Here is a 21,449-nt window from a genome sequence, read left to right on the forward strand (position 1 = left end):
TGAGCTGGCCAAACTGGTCATAAGCTAGCTGGGTAAGAGCTGGTCAATTAGCATGGCCAAGCTGGTTATGAAGCTGGTCAAGCTGGGTATGAGCTGGTCAACCAGCATGGGCAAGCTAGTCATAAAGCTGGTCTAGCTGGGTATGAGCTAGTCAACCAGCATGGGCAAGCTGGTCATAAAGCTGGTCTAGCTGGGTATGTGCTGGTCAACCAGCATGGCCAAGTTGGTCATGAAGCTGGTCTAGCTTGTCTGAGCTCGAGCTGTGCAAACCATTTCAAGTGGGGAGCAAGACTGAACTGGTCAACCAGCAAAACCATGTCAAGCTGGGAGCTGGTTTGAACTGGGTCAACCAGCAAAACCATGTCAAGCTGGGAGCTGGTCTGAACTTGTCAACCCACTACCAGCTGTTTCAAAACCTAGCTTGAGCAATATTTTCAGCAGGGATCACTCTGTCTGGGTGACCTGACAATGGCCTTTAAACCAGAGACAAAGCCAGGGCAGGCACAGATAAAAAATGATGTGCCTTGCGGTGGTTTGGCTCATCAGTAAGCTGACTGTACTCTGGCCGTCTCAGGAGAACAGTCTGTAAAGCGGTTATATAAAGCTGCAGACTGGTGCCCAGCGCACGGCGAGATGTGACGGGCGGCATCAATCAAAGCGCAGCGGCAATAATGACCCGTCAGACCCAACCTGGGGAAGGAAGCCGGGTAAATAAACGACCTGTCGCAGGAGAAAAACAGGCTCAGGGATTTACGCAGTCCGTATTTTCAGATGCTCTCAGACTTCAGGTCACCCAGTCACCAAATCTATGCATGCTTAGCTTCAGCAGGGTACAGGGTGGTATGGCTGCTTAGCTTCAGAAGTTTAACATGAGAAGGGTACAGGGTAGTATGGCTGCTTAGCTTCAGCAGTTTAACTTGAGAAGGGTACAGGGTGGTATGGCTGCTTAGCTTCAGAAGTTTAACATGAGAAGGGTACAGGGTAGTATGGCTGCTTAGCTTCTGCAGTTTAACAGTTGAAAGCTACTGGTTACTATGGCTGTTGGCTGTGTAAAGGGCTCTGTATAAAAGCATTGTACAGTACTGTAACTGAAACCGGTCACATGCATTGGCTGGTCCAGAACAGGCTGATCCAGGGTCAGTGCTTACCTGACTTGCAGAGGAGCTCGTTCTCCTGCAGAAGGAGCCTCTCTTTGGCCACAGCCAGCTCCTCGTCAGCCTTCTGCGCCTCCGTCTCCGCCCCTGCAACTCTGTGCCGCGCCTCCTCTAGCTGGCCCTCCAGGTCCTAACAGCACAGGTGCATTCTGGGTAACAACCAGCCTCTAGTCCCCCCGATAAGAATCTGGGTATACAGACCTCACCGATACCCTAAAAGCTAATTAACTTCAAGGAGGACAACTTGAGGCGGCTTTACAGCTCTAGGGGGGAATAAAGAGGAAGCAACAGAAACAATGGCTGCGCCTTAGTGGGAACCCTGAAGCAAGCAATTTGAGCATGGGGGTGTTTGAGACAGACTTGATGGTACACTGGGGGATTTCAAGTTTTTTTTGTGTGTTTGTCGAATAATTGCAGAGGATGTTATTTTTAAAACCTGCAAATGATGTGGAAACAGAGAGGACGGGAGTTGTGTGTGACAGAGAGAGTGAGAGAATGAGCGTGAGTGAAAGAGAGAGAGTGAAAGAGAGAGCACAGGAGATAGACAGGGAAAATGTCCACCCACGCACGCTGCATCCCAAACGAGGACCTCTTGTTCGGCTTTCATTTTCAGCGCGTTCTCTCCCTGTTTTTAATCTCAGTTTCCCTCTCCAGGAAAATCTGATTGGCATGCGGAGCTGAAACCGGCATCCCTGACAGATCCATTTCGGAGGGGGAGGACATAGCCTCCGCGGTCCCTGCACCAAGGTTACCAACGTTGCCTCTCAGCTATTTAACAACGCGAAAGACGGGACAAATCCTCCCATCTGCTCCAGCCCTGCAGCTGTGCTTCCCTGCTAATTGCTGCTTATTATAATTGAACCCTGCCATCTCTGCTGCTAACAACAGCCAAACTGGTGGAAGTAGCATTTACCTCACAACACCGCTCGTCTGGTTGCACAATAAATTTAAGGGCTGACGAGGAAAAGACGGAGACCTTTTTACAAGATCCGTAAACTTTGGTGACAAGGCAAAGGCGCCATTAGTGACGCCATTGGTATTGCAGAAAGTATTAGTGAATCGGTAGAGAAACCACTGTAGCTGTTCAATGAGAAAACTATGAAATTGTACACAAAGCAATTTTTTTGAGTTGCCCAGTTTTAAGTTTATTTTTTACTTTCAGGCAACAAGAGCTTATCCTGCCAACTCGGGGTGTAAAAGTACAAGTTGATCACGACACGATACGATAGTGAAACTCCAAACAATAATACGATGCAAAACAATTTCTCTTAGTTTATAAAGATATGTGATTAATAGCAAGTATTCTCGATATGATCTGATTAACCACAATGTGAATGTGACCATTAGATTTGACAGATTCCCCCCAACCCACCCAAATAACACTACATTACATTACATTAATGCCATTTGGCAGACGCTCTTATCCAGAACAACGTACAACAAAGTGCAAAGTGCATACCTATACCAGGGATAAGTGTGCTGAAAGACCCTGGAGTTAAAAGACCTAAAGAGTTCATTGAAATAACAAACAGCATAACTTCAGTTAACAATTGTGTTTATTAGCGACACAGTCTCAAGCTGCCTCGGGTTTACCAGGTAAAACATTTGTATCTTGGGGTTTAGTGAACAGGTTTAACAAAAAGGAATTAAAGTGATTTCACAGGGAAGAGGGCCTCCATTTTGGCTCCGTACCTGGATCCTCTCCTGCGCTTTCAGGGAGTGCCTCTTGGACTCCCCCAGCCTCTTGGTGGTGCCCTCCAGGTCCTCCTGCAGCCTGGCCAGCCTCTCCTGCAGCAAGGCATTATGGGCCTTCTCCTGCTCCTGCTCCCTCTGCTGCCACTGCGCCAGGGCCTCCTGCAGACCCCTCCTCAGCACCTCCTGTTCCTGCCTCTGCGCCTCCTCAAGCTGGCTCACTGCCCTCTGGCAGGCCTCGTCCAGACGCTGGTTCTCCTCCTGGAGGGTTTGCACCTCCTGCTGTAGGGCCAGGTCATCCGCCACCCTCCTGCTCAGCTCCTCACGCTCCTCCCTCAGCTCCCGCACCTCCTCTTTCACCTGTTCAGCCTCAGCCTGCGCCTCCTGTTAAATGGTAAATGAACTGCATTTATATAGCGCTTTTATCCAAAGCACTCTCTCTTTCTCTCTCTCTCTACGATTGATGTTTCTTATTCACCCATTCACACAAACTTTGCGATGGGCTGCCAAGCAAGGAACCAACCAGCTCATCTGGAGCAATTGGGATGGGCAAGGCGGGCCGTATCTGTTTCTGGATTTCAGATCAACTTCTGCTCTTAATTATTTAATTAGCCCAATCATTAACATGATCTGTCATTTATAACCGCAATCAGTGATGTAAACAGCAGCTGATAAATGTTCTCGTCTTGTAGCATTTTATTGTGGTCTAATTTACGAGTGAATCGGTGATGGTGCATCATATGGCTACTTAGCTGATTGAGCCAGGGTAACTGGTGGCAGCAAAATCCTGCATACACACCGGCCCTTCAGGATCCCATCCCTGGGTTAGGGGATCGAACCGCCAACCTTTCCAACTGCCAGACGACCGCTCTCCAGTACCTCCTGAGCTAGTGTCGCTTCCTCCTTCTCCTCCTGGAGCTGCTCCGTCAGCCTGCTGAGCTCCTCCAGCCTGGCCTCCAGGTCCCTCCTCACGTCCAGGTCCTCCTCTGAGGGGGCCCCCACAGCCCGCTCCACCTCCACCTCCTCTCGATAGGCATCGAACTCCGCCCGGATCTCCGAGTTCAGCCGCCGCTGCTCCTCGAGGGAGCCCTCCAGGATCTCCAGGCGCCTCCTCAGCTCCTCATCTCCTCCTCTTTCCACCTCCTCCTCCTTCTCCTCCTCCTCCGTGCGACTCCTGCGCCCAGCCTCATCCACGGCCCGTCGCAGCTCCTCCTGGTGAGACTCCTCCAGTGCCAGGAGCGCCGCCTCCTGCTCCTCATTCTTGGTGTTCAGGGAGTAGATCACCTGAGAACGAGAACCACGAAAAGAAAAACTTAGCTTCATCACTTCACACTATCACACTACGTAACAATAGAAGGCACAGTAACATTGATGGTTCCCTTCTAATGGCGATAGCGGTACTCTAGCCTGCTATGTTCATTACATTATTGAACCAACATCTTTATCAAATGCATTACATTACAGGCATTTGGCAGACACTCTTATCCAGAGTGACGTACAAGTGCATACCCATAACCAGGGACAAGTGCGCTGAAAGACACTAGAGGGAAGTACAGTTCCAAGTGCTACGAATGACCACAAAGAAAATAACTTGGACCTCGTAGATTCATCTGAAACAAGTGAGAGTAGCAATAAAGCCATCTTAATAAAGCAAGTATTCACAAGTGTCACGTTTCATGTTTGTCATGTCATGTTTTATGTTTAGTTATTGTCTTGGTTATGTTATTGTCATGTCACGTATTATATTAGTCTAGTCTCACCACGTTTTTATGTTTCATGTCTTGTTATGTTTCATGTTTAGTTGTTGTTACGATTTAATTGTTAGTCTTGCCATGTCATGTTATTTAGTTTGTCATATTTCGCAAACTTGTTATGTCACAATTTATGTTCCATGTTATGTTGTACTGTTCATTGATTTAGCATACACTTTTTAGTCTTTCTGCAAACCTTGCATTCCTGCTTTCTCTCTCTGCCTTTCTGTCACTCACACCCTAATTGTTTAAATTTACTACTTTCTATTTACTAATCTACTAATGCTAGATCAGGATTGGGTAATACTAACATACTAATCATGTGTTCATGTTACCTTACGTTTCTTGTGCATGTCATTTACTAATTTACTAATGCTAGGGCAGGATAGGTTTATTACTAATGATTACTAATTACCTTGTTAACTTGTCAATCCTCCACACCTGATTTCCATTCTCTTGCTGCTCTCAAGCTAATTGTCTACACCTGTGTTCACCTGCATATAAAGCTCAGTTTCATGTCTTGTCTTTGCAAAATTGTTTGCCTCCTGTTTGTCAGTGCATCGTTTGAGCGGTTTTGGCAAGCCATGGGCTACCTGTTACTGTTTATTGACCAAAGATTATTGACTTCTGTTTTGTTGACCATTGCCTGCCTGTACCATGTCTTTGCCTGCTGTTTCTGTACTTTTGCCCTGCGGAGCAGACTTCGGTCTTCACTCTTGCGCCGTCATCGACCCTTAGCCTGCCTACCTTCCGCCTGTACTTCTGCCCCGCTGACAGCTTTCCTGGCTACTGGACTTCTTGCATGGTGTACCGATTACAAGACTGCCTTCTCCCTCGGTACTGCGCTTTGGTTTTGGCTGGATTTTCCGTGTACGAACATTGCTTGTTTTCTAACTACACTCTCTGGATATACCCCGAATAAAGCCCTGATGGGACTTTATTACACCATTGTTTCTGAGTTGTGCATTTTGGGTCCAACCCCCCCACGCACCCATCTCAACAAGTGTGAGAACTAGAATAAACAGCTAACATAACCAATTAGAAATTACATGGAGGTAGAGTAGTTGGCCACAGTTTGGCTTAAGTTATGATACCTTGATATGTTATGATTTATGAAAGTAATAAAAAGAGAAGTGCTCTGGCTGTGCCAGTAAAATGATTAAATAACAAAATCAATGTTTTCTATTATTGCAGCACTGATCCAGATTTCATGTATATCTTTAAAGAGAGACATAATGACAGGATGTTATTGCTACTCTATACAGAAAAACTGGTCATATTCAGGAGGGAATAGATCTCTTCAGAGTAAGCAAGGATGAAAGGACATCTTATGAAAGTAATGCATCTGAATGTCAGGTGAATATTTTCCACATTTTACAACCCAGTATGTGTGCAGACCCCTGTGTTATGTGTCAAGTTATTGTGGATCTGTAGCATTTTCTAAAGAAAAATAAATATATAAAAATTATAAAAAACCTAAACAGTCCTCCCCACATCACCCTTTGACAGCTCAGATGGTCGAGCAGAGGGAGGGCAATGCTAAGTTTGCTGGCTGAAATCCTGAATGTTTTGTGCTTTCCTCTCAATCAGCAGCCAATTAAGGCCGTGAGAATGAAGTGTGTGGCCTCTTTAGCCAATCAGCAGCTTAAAGGAAGCACTGCTGCTAAAAACAGGCTCTCCAGGACCAGAGTGTGACACCTGTGCTCTCGTGATTACCCACTGGAGCCTCTGGAGGGCTGGTATGGCCTGACCACTGCGCCTCTCATTAATCACTGCTGGGGGTGGCGGTGGCGGTGATTCACGAGTCTTGGTCGTTTCTTAATTTGCATTCGCTCTGGCTTCAGCTAAATGCTTAAAATATAACTATTGTTATTGTTAGTCTTCTTCTTTTTCTCCTTCGTATTGTTATTATTATTATTATTGCCCTGCGATGGACTGGCGACCTGTCCAGGGTGTATTCCTGCCTTTCGCCCTATGTATGCTGGGATAGGCTCCAGCCCCCCTGCGAACCTGTTCAGAATAAGCGGGTTAAGATGATGGATGGATGGATGGATTATTATTATTATTAGTAGTAGTAGTAGTAGTAGTAGTATTGTTATTAAATAAATCTTTAATAATATTATAAATATTATTTTGCCAGGCTGAACCATGATTTTTCACGCCTGTAATTCATGAGCGAACACGCCGTAGATCTTGAGCTCAATGAAACTCAAACGTGACGGATACACGAGCACTTCCTGTGTGCGAGAGAGAGACAGGAAGCAGCCCTGTCCAAGCCGGGCATCCCGATCTGGAGCGACAGGCTCTGAGTGTGGTCTCTGACGTCTCTCTTATCCCCGGGAGCTCCCTTTTACGATGGCGCCTGCGGCCTGTGACAGATTACGGGAGCGGCAGGGGTCAGCCGGCCCCTTCATGACTCACTGTCAGGCTTAAACACAGCCAGGGCCAGCGCCGCGGCCCCAATCTGGCAGGCACAGCCACAACACATATCACACACAGCGGCACCGTCCGTACAGTGCGCCATTTTAGGTATGTCCCCAATTATACACACAGTCATTATCATTATCATATTAAATACATGAAGTTTTAATACTGCACTCAACATAAATGCTATTTACAACAATACAATACATAATCATACAGCACTAAATATTTCTTAATATTAGATACTTAATATTTCTTAAGTATGTAATAAATTATTTGAGTAGGCAGTAGGCTAGTACTTTACAGGACTGTAATTCCCTGTGTTATCGGCTTGAGTAGGCGGTTACCAGAAATAAAACCGCAGAGCAGTCTTTCCCTTAAGTCTGAGCTCTCTCCATATCAGCCCTGACCTTTTCAGTGGTGGAAGCGTCTTAAATCAATAAAAAATATTCATAGATTTGTAACTGGCTTAAAATTCAAGAGCGATGCACCCGTCAGAGTTGAAGCATTTGCTTAAAATACACATTCACTGTGTTGACTCGAAGGATTAGATTTAGATCAGATTTCACAGGAAATGATTCTTTTAAGTCTTTCATAACATGGGGCAGCATTCTTCAGTAAACCTGGTGCCGCATTGGTGATTATTATATTTAGAGCAACAGCACCTCCAGTTGCCAGCGCTGACACTGGAAATCTAGATTTTTTTATTACTGTACAGCATGAGGTTAGCATGTTTCTGTCCCTGGAGAACAACAAAGTATCGGGTGATAGAAGGAGAGCAAAAAGGAGGAGAGAGAAAGGGAGAGAGCAAGGGAAAGTAGGAGAGAGGGCGAGGGAACGAGGGAGAGTAGGAGAGAGAGGGAGAGAAAGGGAGAGAGCGAGGGAGAGTAGGAGAGAAAGGGAGAGAGAGGGAGAGTAGGAGAGAGAAAGGGAGAGCGAGGGAGAGAGGGAGAGTAGGAGAAAGGGAGAGAGAGAGAAAGGGAGAGAGGGAGAGAGAGGGAAAGTAGGAGAGCGAAAGGGAGAGAGGGAGAGAGCGAGGGAGAGTAGGAGAGAGAAAAGGAGAGAGCGAGGGAGAGTAGGAGAGAGAGAAAAGGAGAGAGCGAGGGAGAGTAGGAGAGAGAAAGGGAGAGAGCGAGGGAGAGAGCGAGGGAGAGTAGGAGAGTGAAAGAGAGAGAGCGAGGGAGAGTAGGAGAGCGAAAGACAGAGGGAGAAGGAGAGAGAAAGTGAGAGCTTGTTAATGAAGTCCAACCTAATCCAAAATCATTTCAGCTATGTGGTCTGGGGACCGATTGAGTAGGTAACCTCTGACCTCTGACCCCATGATAATGCTGTCTACCTGGCTGTATAGCAGCACATTTGCATTCACTGGGCCTCTGCAGTCCTGCCCCCGGGCCAGCTGTCTCTGCCTGTCTCTACCCCTGCTGCTCTCCGCTGGGTTTACATCACTAATGACATCCCTCAGCACAGCCAGGGAAACACTCAGCTCCTTTAGGACACTGTTCCAAAGACACTTTTACTGCATCTGTGCAGTGAGGGCTGGCAAGAAAAGGAAGAATATGCACGGAGTGATGACAGTGTTGATCATGACTATTATTACAATTATTACTCCTTGAAGAAGAAGAGACAAGAATAATAACTTATTATTAGTAGTAGTACTTGACTACTTTCTATGTATCAATGCTACATATTTATTGCTCATATATGACAGGTAAAGTTTGTATAATTCAGCCAAAACCAAACCAAACAGATGACTATAGATGCCAAATGACAGAATAAATGAAAATGTGTTAAAAAAAAGGGTGATTTCATATCTGCTAGTATCAAGCTCTCAGTCTTCTTTGATGACGTTATATGTAGCCTACTGTATGATAAGAATAAGAATAAGATAAAACATAATCTTTTAGACAAAAGATATCATCATATCGGGATAGAATGTACAGAAAAGAGAAAAGACAAAATGGCGCTACTCTATATTTTATTCATTTGGAACCTCAGTTAAAATGAGCCCCAGCATTTTTGGCGGTGTCAGGTATGTGTCAGACTTCTACATTAATGATAGCAGTCATGATGGATGAGGTGCCAAGAAGTGTGTTGGGGTATAGAGCAGTGGCACTAATGCCTACACACACACACACCACACGCACGCACACACAAACTTACAAACACATGCTTGTGTGCCCACACACACATATGCACGCACATACACACCGTGTGCACTCACACACACAAACACATGCTCACGTGCCCATACACACACACACACGCACACACACATGCACACACAAACACATGCTGGCGTGCCCACACACACAGTTTACAAGTGCTACTATTCCGGTAATTCTTTATAAAGTCTTTAAGTTGCCTATTTGATCGAGCAGTTTTCTCACGGAACGAGCATCTCGCTGCAGAGCCAGAGAGATAAATTATATTTTTTTCTGCATGACTGCAGGCCCTTGATAACACTGCGGCTTTTGTTTTAATCTCATGAAAGTCTTCAGTTGTGCAGATTGACCGTCTTTGATGTTGCATTTTGAGATGGCAGACCAGCCCCACTCACAAACAGTGGGCAGGATTTCAGTTCAGAGTGGGGGAAGGGAGGCACACTCTTAGGGGGGTGAAGGGTGAAGAGGAACTAAACATGCGACTGAAGCATTCTGTTTTCTGTTTACATGACATTAATACACTGCGTTTCCATATTCTCTGTATGAATATGCCAAAGGCTCCAAGTCTACATTGATCCACTCTGGAATTCCGCAATTTAAAATTGCCATTTGCACAGTAATCTACAATAGTAAGCACAGTACATAGACACAGGCCAATATATGGAGGTCAGGTGGCTTGTGTCCCTGCCTGACTGATCTCGCGATCGGCCCAAGAACAGCAGATGGGTTCCCCGATCGAAGACCGCGCTCTCAGAACTCTCGTTTCTGCCGAGTTCGGGAATCCTTCTGGCTGGCTGGAGGCGCTTTCCCTGTTAACCAATGAGCAGAATCGCAGTGTGGCGTCGGCATTAAATCACATAAACAGCCCCTCTGTATGTTCTGCCTGAACGCACAGTTCAGAAGTCCTGTATTTAAGGCACTTCGCTATTGCCAATTAATTTCCCACCCCCCGGGTTCCCCAGCAAATTACGCATGCTGCGCGCGAATCAATACGCCTAACTCTGTACACTGCCGCGTGCGTGCTTCCACAAACAATAATCTCACAGCCAGCTCTCCGATTCATATTTCAATAATATCAGACCGCATATCGATACGGCTTCAGGCGAAACCTGTCTCTCTCAACTATCACAAATACATTACGCGGTTTTAAAATGTCTATAGGAGCTGATAATTAGGTTGTAAAGAAAACCGGTGAGCGTTTCAGAACACAATATGTGCAACTGAATATTCTCTGTAGCATGTGACACATCATAACTGAAAAAAAACAATGGTCATAACAGCACATTGAGCCAGTCATTTACAACAATGTCCATAATGTAAAAAGAAAGAATATGACAATTTAATGGTTCAGTAGCTAAAACTAGGTTCCGTAGAGTGCATAGGGGATAATAACCTACTCGACAATTAAATGGAAAATGACAGTAATTTCACTCTCCAACACAACATTGCTGGTGCGTATAGTACATGACAGTCCAATGAACTACCAGCACAGACAGAGCTCTTCCAACCTGCCAGTGAAATGGGCTCTGGTTATTAATATATGTTCACAGTCATTCTTTGACTCATCTGCCCAAATCTGTAAAAATCGTGATAACAAAGTGTGCACAGCAGCACAGAGGCGTTTAAGATGTGTGAGGATAATTTGCTCTTGAACTCGTGAGTGTACAAGTGACTACAGCAGTCTCATCATCTCAGTGCAGTGGTCCTCACTCCTGGTTCTGGAGAGCCGCAGGGTGTGCTGGGGTCCTCACTCCTGGTCCTGGAGAGCCGCAGGTTGTGCTGGGGTCCTCACTCCTGGTCCTGGAGAACTGCAGGGTGTGCTGGGGTCCTCAGTCCTGGTCCTGGAGAGCTGCAGTGTGGGCTGGGGTCCTCACTCTTGGTCCTGGAGAGCTGCAGCGTGTGCTGGGGTCCTCACTCTTGGTCCTGGAGAGCCGCAGGGTGTGCTGGGGTCCTCACTCCTGGTTCTGGAGAGCCGCAGGGTGTATGGGGTCCTCACTCCTTGTCCTGGAGAGCCGCAGTGTGGGCTGGGGTCCTCACTCTTGGTCCTGGAGAGCTGCAGCGTGTGCTGGGGTCCTCACTCTTGGTCCTGGAGAGCCGCAGGGTGTGCTGGGGTCCTCACTCCTGGTTCTGGAGAGCCGCAGGGTGTATGGGGTCCTCACTCCTTGTCCTGGAGAGCCGCAGGGTGTGCTGGGGTCCTCACTCCTTGTCCTGGAGAGCCGCAGGGTGTGCTGGGGTCCTCAATCCTGGTGCTGGAGAGCAGCAGGGTGTGCTGGGGTCCTCACTCCTGGTCCTGGAGAGCAGCAGGGTGTGCTGGCTCTCGTTGCTACTCGGCACTTAATTGATCAATAAAAGCAGTCAATTACACAGTTAACTCACCTCACCTGGTTTCTTGGGTCTGAATTGGTTGCTGCTATTAAGGCAAAAACAAAAACCAGCACACCCTATGGCTCTCCAGAACCAGGAATGAAGATCAGATCAGTTGACCCAGAGTTCCATCTGTGGTACCCCCTGGAACTGGTTGAGTTAACATTGTGCAGCAGAAATTACACCTCCCCCCAATACACACACACACACACACAGATACACACACACATTCCCAACAACCAGGAACTGGCAAAATCTCAATCGTCACAAAGGTCACTCCTTATGATGATTCGATGCTTGTTCATATTCAAAATAAACAATCCATGTTTCCATGTTTTTTATTTGGACTCAATGGTTCTTTATTCATTGATTCACAAGGCAAGCCAAATTTGCCCCTGCAACAATACAAAATGAAAAACTGCTGGTAATGAAACAGGCAAATTTGCCAGTGAAGATAATGAAAACATTAATCCTTGCGCATACTCGTTCTGAGCGGAGAGAGAGTGCCCAATGTCTCTCAGAGGACTTCTGCGAGCACATTGCTCCCAGTTGCTAATTTCAGTGCAATGAAAGACTCTGTCATTGGGGTTTTTTATTTTTATTTTGCAATATCTTAGCATTCAGCTAACAGGCAACTGCCAAATGTCAACCATATCTTAATCAATCTGCAGAGCCAAAAACACAAGTGTCTGTCTCACTGAGCTCTCAGTCGGCTTAATATTACTGTTTATTTCATATAAAGAATATTTCAGTCTCAGGATATGCGCTAGTGTGTATTGACACTTTATTAAGTTCATACAGGGTACATAGGATGAGGGTTCTGCAGAGGTTGGAACTGCTCTATTTTTGACCACAAGTCAAAATCCATAAATCAGGTCCCACAGTATGTTTGGGAAAAAAACCTTGCACGACAAACTGTACATAATGTACAGTGCTTATAATCATTTCAGTTTCAAATGCGGGCTGGGACACAGGGGTATTGCGAGTTTGGGAGGGGTGCTTTATGTTAGGTGTATTTTAATGGCATCAGTAAAAGTGCAGGGGGCATATCCTCCCCCCCGTACATTGCGCCTTTTGAGTTTGATATCTATTTCATTAAGCGATTCCACACACACAGCAGGGTGAAGCCTAGTGTACATTTATGCAAATGTGTGAAAAGTAGGTGCAGTATTTCCCATTAATTAGCTAAACTGTGGCAGCCCGCCACGGTTGAATTTTCCCTGCTACAGTTTCAGAACGAAGCCAAAACATGTTTTACTCATAAGAAGCACAAAACATTGCTATGCGCTTTGCGCCGTTGCTTCGGCAAAGTCTGTCTTCTCGCAGGTCAGTCAGCTGAGCTCCCTGCTCCCCTGAGAGATGTGAGAGGGCTTTGGGTAGCCTGCTGGCTAGTCTCTTTTGACCGCTGCAGTGCTGCATTGGAGTGTGATTCCAAATGCTTTCATTTTTGATGCTCTAGTGTAAGCTCAGGCAATTTACAACTGCGGGGGGTTTATGGTTGGATTACAAAAGCTCAACATTCTGAACAGATCTAGACTCTTAATTTCCCTCTCAAAGTATAGCAGATTGATATTTTGAAGATTTATATTTTTGTTATATTTTGAAGATTTTCTTCCTGGCGGATATGCCCCCAGACCCCACTACAGAGTTTGCAGTATCTGCACCACAGTTCTCTGAAATTCTGTGGGAAATACTGAGGTGGATTTAGTTTGCTTTATAAATACTTGGCACGTCAAACAAAACCTGGATTTCACTTCCCTTAAAGAGAAGAACCCTAGGTGATACTCCACGTCTTGTAACACCCAGGCTGGATCTTGCCCTTGATCTTGTTGTGGGGCGAGCAGGGGATGACAGGAATAGCGTTGTTTATCTCTGCATATCTCTTATCCTGGATTCACACCACAGAGAGAGTGGCAGCCACGGTGCCCTGCCCCCTCCCCTCACGATCCCACTCTAGCACAGCTGCCCATCGACTGTCCGACAGCGAAGAGAAAAGTGTCAGAGGCCATTATCTTCATTCACAGGACTTACACCTGCTGTCTGTGCCCAATGCCTGCACGGAGTGGCTTTTAAAATGGCTTTTATATTTTTATATATTCTGCCCCCTCTACCTGGAATGGGTTAGAGAATGATCGGAACCACGTTCAGCTGGTCTCGCTAGCTGTTTTCAAATCTACGATAAAGAAGCTAGAGGCAGTCCCATAAACAAGTCAAGTTGATTAGACAAGGGCTGCTGTATTATATCTATAATCTGATTTTAACTCATGTATTGTAATTTATTGTATTTTCTTGTCTGTAAATTTGTGTCTTTGACTTGCTGCTGCCTGTCTTGGCCAGGTCGCTCTTGAAAAAAGAGATTCTTAATCTCTTCGGGCCTATGCTGGTTAAACAGAGGTTAAATAAAATAAAAGAGAGAGAGGCCGTTTTTAGAAACGTGCGGCGTGCTGTGTGCAACAGCGCAGCAGGCAACTGACGGAAGTTTCCCTCTCGGCGTTGGCGTAGTAACACCCCGGATCTGGCGTTTTAAAAAGAAACTGCTGCTGTCAGGGACGGGGAACAGCTGGCTGGAGTCTTCTTTCTCATCTCCCTGTAAACATAGCGCTGCTAGTTATCTTTAGCGCGTATATCACTGGCTGCTCTCTTTGGCTGCTTATATTTCTGTACTTGACCTCTCGTGTTGTGAGGGGCAACATTTGAGACCGTTTACCTCATGCCGAGATCTGACACTGATGATACAGGCGACCGCATAAACTACAGAAAACAGACAGGGCATGTAAACCACCTACCGTTTGTGCATTTAGCATTTTAGAGTTATTTTTTTTGCAGCTGTGAAGTGGGAACACATCTAACAGCAGGATAGCATCAGGACCATTAATAGTTTTGCGAGAGACAAACAGGTGAAAAAGTCACACGTTACGGTTTGTTTCCAGAAACTTGATAAGAAGTGAGCGGAAGGTTGGCGGTAATGATCTGTGCAATCCTACTTAATGCGATATTAGATCCTTCTTCTCCACACTTTGTTTGTGTACGTAGAAACAGATACACTTCACACTGTTGCAGAAATATGAACAGTTTGGTGCCCAACAGGAAGGAGAATCCTAGCTTCCTGGAGAACAGTGCTACTTTATTCCACGTCCTGTGGGCCACAGTGTCTGCAGGCGTTTGCTTCAACCGAGCGCTACACCACCTGATTTCATGAATTAGCTCATTATCCGAACAAAGCAGGTCAAGTAATGAGTGAAGTAAGGTGGTGTCGCGCACGGTCGGAGCGAATACCTGCAGACACTGCGGCCCAAAGGATGTAGAGTTGCGCTGCTCAAGAACATGGCTGCCCAACCCTCTTCCTGAGGATACAGGAATGCATCCCAAGTATCCTCCGTTCCTCCCCCCATACTTCGGGATAGGAGACAAGGAGATAGGGTAGTCAAGTATAGGGACGTACCCCTACCCTCCTGTAGGTTTTCACTCCAGCCATAACAAAGCATACCTCATTCAGCAGCTCGAGATCTCATTGACTTGCTAATTCGCAGAATCAGGTGTGTAAAATGTGGGTTGAAACCTACATAATGGCATAACTCCAGGAATAGGCTTGGACAACCCTGCTCTAGCAGTTGAATTAGGTCTGCTTTGTTAGGGTTGCAGTGAAAATCGACAGGATGGTTGATCTCCAGAAACAGGCTTAGGCAGTCCTGCTCTAGGCTCTGATGACGAGGCCATAAACATTAAAATGTCAGTCTCTTCTCTTTCTCTGTATTTTCATGTATGTTTAGCATAGTTCAGTTGCATTAGCATTTCAGTAATTACCTGCTGATCTGGGAATATTGTTAGCCTGCTAAATGACTGCTAATGTAATGTCCTTCTCATTAAATCTCTACTATTACCTCAAAAGCTGTGTGCCTGCCAGTGGCGTCTGTGGACCACTGTCAAAGAACAAGCATCACAGTAGAGCAGGGACGGGCAATTCCAGCCCCGTACAGCTGGTGTCTATGCAGGTTTATGTTTCCACCAATTTCCCTGGCTAAATAAGCTAACAGACTGCATACACCAACACTGGTTCACTCGTAGTAGGGCTCAATCCCCCCTGGAGCAATGTGGGGTAAAGGGCCTTGTTCAAGGGCTCAACAGCTACACTGAACCGCTGCCTTGAACCACCAACCTTCCAGGTCCTAGTCAAGCACCTTCATGCACTTTTCAAGAAATTTAGTTTAAATGTCAGAGGGTGTAACTGTTAGGGCTAATTGTGTAATTAAGGCCAGAAGACCAGAATCAATTGAACTGTAGGGGCTGTACATAACAATGTTGAACGGCTGTTGCCTGAACAGCCGTACTGATACTGCAGAGATGGACTAGCCCCATCCCCATACAGCCCTGAAGGCATGGCCCATTTCAGGGTTTTCTACATTCAGTTCAGCCTCAGCACTCTTGTATCCACTGCTGACGCAAGGCAGTCGGAGTTAAATATTTAGCATTTGCATTCAATTGCATTAAACACTGCGGTCTCTAAATGTGCTACCCTGCAGCTCCACCTGTACTATGCATAGGAGGGTGTGTGTGTGTGTGGGGGGGGGGGGGGGGGGGGGGGGCGAGTACGGCCAATCAGGCTCGCCAAGAATCGATCGGCCCCAGACTGCGTACGGTTTTCAGAGCTCAAATTACAGCAGAGCCGCTCTGTTCTGTGGTTTACGGCCTGTCTGTTGTAAGACAGGGTCCGCTCCTCCTCGATGCAAACGCAAAACTGTTCAGCCAGGCTACCCAATACTCCCAGAGAGGGGGAGAGAGTGAGAGGGCGCAGAGTATTATGACAAAAAAAAACTCAAAATCCATTATCACTTTCCAGTGACCGCCCTGGTAGCCCGGAGAGAGAGGCGGTGGATCACCACGTCTATCACAGCGCGGCGTTTTGGCTGAGCTGCCCGTTTAACATCCACCTCCGGGGACCGCTAATCCAGCTGGAACCCAAATTGCTGTCTTCGACACGGGGGAATGCAGACAGCAAGGGTGAGCAAGTCAGTGAGCTGATCTGCTGCTGATATTAGGCAGTGAGTTCTGCTATTTCCCCGCTGAAATGAGAGGGGTGAGGCATTGTGCTGCAGCACACCGAGGACCACAATACTCTCTCTCTTCTGTAATTAATCCATATCTCCATGGTTACTCTTCTGCTTTTTAACACACACTTGTTTGGACTGAGAATCAAATGAGAACAAAAATGGGGGGATAGTGTTCATTAACAGCCAGGCGATAATGCCAGAGACAGCTGCACCCCTCCCTGTTACTAAGGCTTGTGAAAATGTCAACAATGCCGTCCATAAAAACGAGAATTCAGTCCATTCACAGCAGTGAAATGTTAGTTTTAGATTTGCTTTGGTCAGTTATGAAGAGAAAAGAGATGCAGATAAAGCCAATGCATCCATGGACCGGCGCCAAGATAACTTGTGGGTTTCCTCTCCCACAATGCAAAGAATGTTGGAAATGCCTCTTTGCAATGCACCAGGCTGCAGTGGACATCCTCAAAAATACCAGACATTCTATTAATATTTTCAAGATTCCTGTGCAATAGGACCCCTCCAATCCACAGCATGATGATACCAGGAACAATAACTACTAAGAATGCTTGTTTTACTTATTATTATTATAATAATAATAATAATAATTATTATTATTATTATTATTATTATTATTATTATTATTATTATTATAATTACTTTATTTTTTGGAGAAAAAAAAATGCCAATACCCACATAATTTGGAATGTCCAATTATCTGCAATCACAGCCACATTCAAGCCAACCAAATCCCACTGCCAGTTTGGGTGCGGACTACAGCTAAGCTCACACAGAGTGGAGTCAGAGGAAGACCTTTCAAATATGGTGTTGACCTATAGTCCGCAGGCTCGTGATCGACCAGCAGGGGTCACTGAAGAGCGCCGATATGCACACCCCTAACCGACTGAATCCTCCCAGTCCCTGGGTGATGCAACTGTGCATCCCCGCCCTATGGAGCTATCCGCCAGTCAGCACTTGCACTGGTACACATCCAATCCGAGACATTGGGGCTTGGGGCTCATCCAAATGAGCAATCCAGCAGCCCCCCCACATGCTTCAGTTAAGGGCTGCAAATAAATTATCCAACTCAGCGATTTGAGGCAAAGCTGTGAATTGTCAAATAATACAAATAAATTCAACTCAAACTGCAAAGGTGCAAACCTGATATTCAGTTACAGAAGGAATGTATTCAAAACCCTGTCCAGTTTTACCAATGAGACTGCCACAGACCTTTCTGCCTTATGAAGTATGTAGAAAGACATTGAGTACAAAAGCCGAGTGAGACACATTGGAGAGACATGGTACGAGGATTTCTGTTAAAACTAATAAGATGAAAAAATGACAGACATGATTGGCTTTGTCATAACTGCTGACATTATAACATGATCTGGACAGCAAGGCCTACAGACCCAACCACTACTATACCTTCATGAGAAGGTGATTTAGAGTTAAGAGACTTAAGGCAAGATTTTCCAACCATAGATTTGTCCACAGTCATTTTTAAATAACTTTATACTGCACTGAAGAAATGAGTGTGGGTGTAGCATTTTATAAATGGCAAATGCATCCTTTGCACAGTGTGGTCCATCTTTCCTCTGTCTTTCAGTAGGATGCCAGAATAATAGATAGGTATGTATACATGAGAGAGAGAGAGAGAGAGAGAGAGAGAGAGAGAGAGAGAGAGAGAGAGAGAGGGAGAGAGAGAGAGAGCTGTGTATTTAATGAGAGCATGTGTGTATTTAATGAGAGAGAAAGAGGGAGAGAGCATGTGTGTATTTAATGAGAGACAGAGGGAGAGAGGCAGAGCATGTGTGTCTTTAATGATAAAGAGACAGGGTGAGAGAGTGTGTGTGTTCGAGAGAGCGCGCGCATGTGTGTATTTAATGTTTACATGAAAATAGCCACACAAATACACAAAGCGTTATTTGCGCTAAATTAAAGTCTAATGTGGGCTAATTGGAGGATGTTTATTTTATTCTGCCGATGGTCTTATTCCTTTGTGTGTTGGGGGGCGGGGTAGACAGCTGTCAAAATTGTCATCAGTTATAACGTACACTCATGATAATTACAATTGTCCATTCATTTATATGGGGATATTTTGGGTCATTACAACAATAGTATGATTACAATAGACTTATCGAGAGTGCCTGTACCTGTTAGAACGATTTTACGCGTACAATATACATTCAAACTTCAACAATGAATAAATATAGCAATTAGAATATATGATTGCTACATTATGCTTGTTTTTGTTTACCTTTTGGCCATACAACTTAATGGGCTGTCAAACCGCTACACAAGACATTAAGCTACCTCAAAATACAGCCATCTTCAAGCACACGTTCGTACTGGGAATAGCTAATAAAATTCACCCTGAAAGGTGCCTGCCAATGAGATGAGCCAATTTTTTAACCATTGGTCAGTTAATTCAAAGCACTAAAGAAATGTCAGGCTACTGTCGTTTGCCTCGTAAATACGTTATTGCAATTGCGAATAACGGCTTCACGCACAACTGCTGTGCATGGCAGACCGATATTAATCTTACCTTTGTGAGCTGTGCGATTTTCTTGCACATTTTTGTGTGCATCTGGTAGTCATACAGCTCCTGTTCGATGTTCGGGAAGTCTGCTGCAGTCCCATTGCAAGCTCCAGCGGGCTGCGTTGCTTTAGCGGAGCTTGAAGCCATAACCTTTAAGCAAGTTTCCTCCTAAAATCCCACAAAAGAATGCCCGAATCCGAGGTACGCCACGATTCAAGGATAGCTCCTAGGCTGTTGAAAAGGCGACTTCCATCCCTCATCGAAAAAAATAAATAAATATACACTGCACTGCGTAATTCGAACGGCATGATTCAAATCTGACCATTTCTCTCATGCAGTCGCCTAAGTTTGCCATCGGCTGACATAAAGGCTACAGGGTAAGAATTAGGCACATTCCATCGGCGACGCAGCGGCGATATGGCGGTGTCAACTTTTTTTTTCCCCCTTTTCTTTTTAGCCAAGAGCGTTCATTGATGAAGGCATGTGTTCTCAACACCTGTCTCTGGGCAAGGGCGGAGAGAGAGCAGGAGAGCAGTGTAACATTACCGATGGCAGCGAGCACTGCAGCACTGCTCTCACACACGCTGTTGCACAAGACCGTACTCCACTGCTTTCCACTGCTGACAACTATCTGTAACAGGAAAAATAACTTTTACTATTATTATTACTCATATTGTTATTAGTAGGCTGTTCGTATTATTATTATTATTATTATTATTATTATTATTATTATTATTATTATTATTATTATTATTATTATATTGAAAGTCAACCTGAATTACAGCATCTGCTAAATGCCTAAAAGTTATTATATTGTTAAGAGAGAGAGAGTGTGTGTGTGTGTGACATGTTTAGGCATTGATGCTTATCACGTTTTGGGTAAACACTATTATTTCCTTCTGAGTATGCATGGAATGAGACAATTTAAGGATAGCACCTCCTACAGCAACCTAAGCGTGAGAAATGCAAAAGTATCAATATTTTGCCATATTGGTTCATTATAAATATTAGAGTTTGAAATGATAAACAAAAGGTAATCGTATTCCATGCTCTGATTAATTAGCTACTGAAACATGAACACCCTTGGCATTTCATCTGTAACCTACCCTGTGGTAAAGAGATGACCTCTGCAATGAAGGAAGCTACTCTAGGCAACTTTGTGTGTTTGACAAGGTTCAAAGTGACAGCGCCAAGCGAAGCAACTGCAACTGACGCAAACATGAGCTGTACAGAATACAGTAATGGGACAGGACTTGAGGGGGAAAAGCTTCACTGTAATCTACTGTCGTTACACCACTGACAATTCTGTTCAGGGCTGGTTCTAAGTATTGGCGACATTGCTTTTGCCTAGGATGCCATCTGTCTAGGGGGCACCAATTGATGGGTTTTTTTCATACATGCGTGCAAATGCAAAATCCAGTTTTGACACACAATTTGCAAAAGTATATTAGTGAAAAAATTATAAGTCACAATTGTAGATGACAAAATGATCTGCAGTGACACAGGCTTTCATTGTCAAATGGTACTTTGTGTATTTGTATATCAATGCCACCATTGAATTAAATACACACAGTAAATACTCTCTCTCTCTCTCTCTCTCTCTCTCTCTGTCATTAAAACACACACACACACATGCACAAACCTCATTCTTGTAAATCAAATATGAATGTATGTATGTGAATTTGATTTATGAATATAGAAGTCCAGGGTTCATTGAAATCCAGCATTAATCAAAATGAGCGATAGGCCTCATGCTTATTTTTCTCAGTGGTAATTGTGCCTACAGTATCAGGATTTATTCACGTTATTTATTCAACAATGATGGGCACTATCAAAGGGAGAAGAATAAAGGTGTAAAAAATAATGCATAACTCTAATAATTAATAAAGGCCAAAGGCAAACAACAAAAAGAATATGATGAAAACAGGAAAAGGTGTTGAGGAGTCTGACATTCAATTCATTCTAACCATAGCCAATTTACAGAAAGGGTTAATCAGCTCTGTGCATTGTTTGTTTTGTGCATTGCATCTTGCCCTATAGTTCCATGGTAAAATGTAGCCTAATTTGTATGTGTATGTTTTAACATGAGATTTATGGGGAAAAATCTGTATATATATACTTGAAATTACGGACAATAAGGTGGATTTTGTTCTCGTCATATTAAAAGTTACTTACCTAAATGGTTAATCTTTCAGGATCAATTGCAATTATTTGAGGAAAAAAGTATTTTGTGAAACAAAAATGATCGGTCTGGGCGTCATCTCCATCGTGATAAATTATCTCTGTGAGACAGGAAAAAGCAAAACCCCAATTCTCGCGAG

At 44.8% G+C, this 21,449-nt stretch overlaps 1 protein-coding gene across 4 annotated transcripts in view; it reads right to left on the reverse strand.

Annotated features, from left to right (window-relative positions):
* The window catches only part of fam184b (family with sequence similarity 184 member B), a 41,002-nt gene extending 21,323 nt beyond the window's left edge, over positions 1-19,679 (reverse strand). For all 4 annotated transcript variants that reach the window (XM_061247191.1, XM_061247192.1, XM_061247193.1 and 1 more), the window contains exons 1-4: positions 19,135-19,679; positions 3,726-4,130; positions 2,847-3,230; positions 1,149-1,284 (exon numbers count right to left, since the gene is read on the reverse strand). In XM_061247191.1, coding sequence (XP_061103175.1) covers positions 1,149-1,284; positions 2,847-3,230; positions 3,726-4,130; positions 19,135-19,275 — 1,066 coding nt within the window. In that variant the 5' untranslated portion in view covers positions 19,276-19,679. The remainder of the gene's footprint in view (positions 1-1,148; positions 1,285-2,846; positions 3,231-3,725; positions 4,131-19,134) is intronic.
* Positions 19,680-21,449: the final 1,770 nt, after the last annotated feature.

Source organism: Conger conger, chromosome 6, assembly GCF_963514075.1.
Source record: "Conger conger chromosome 6, fConCon1.1, whole genome shotgun sequence".
Classification (NCBI taxonomy): Eukaryota; Metazoa; Chordata; class Actinopteri; order Anguilliformes; family Congridae; genus Conger; species Conger conger.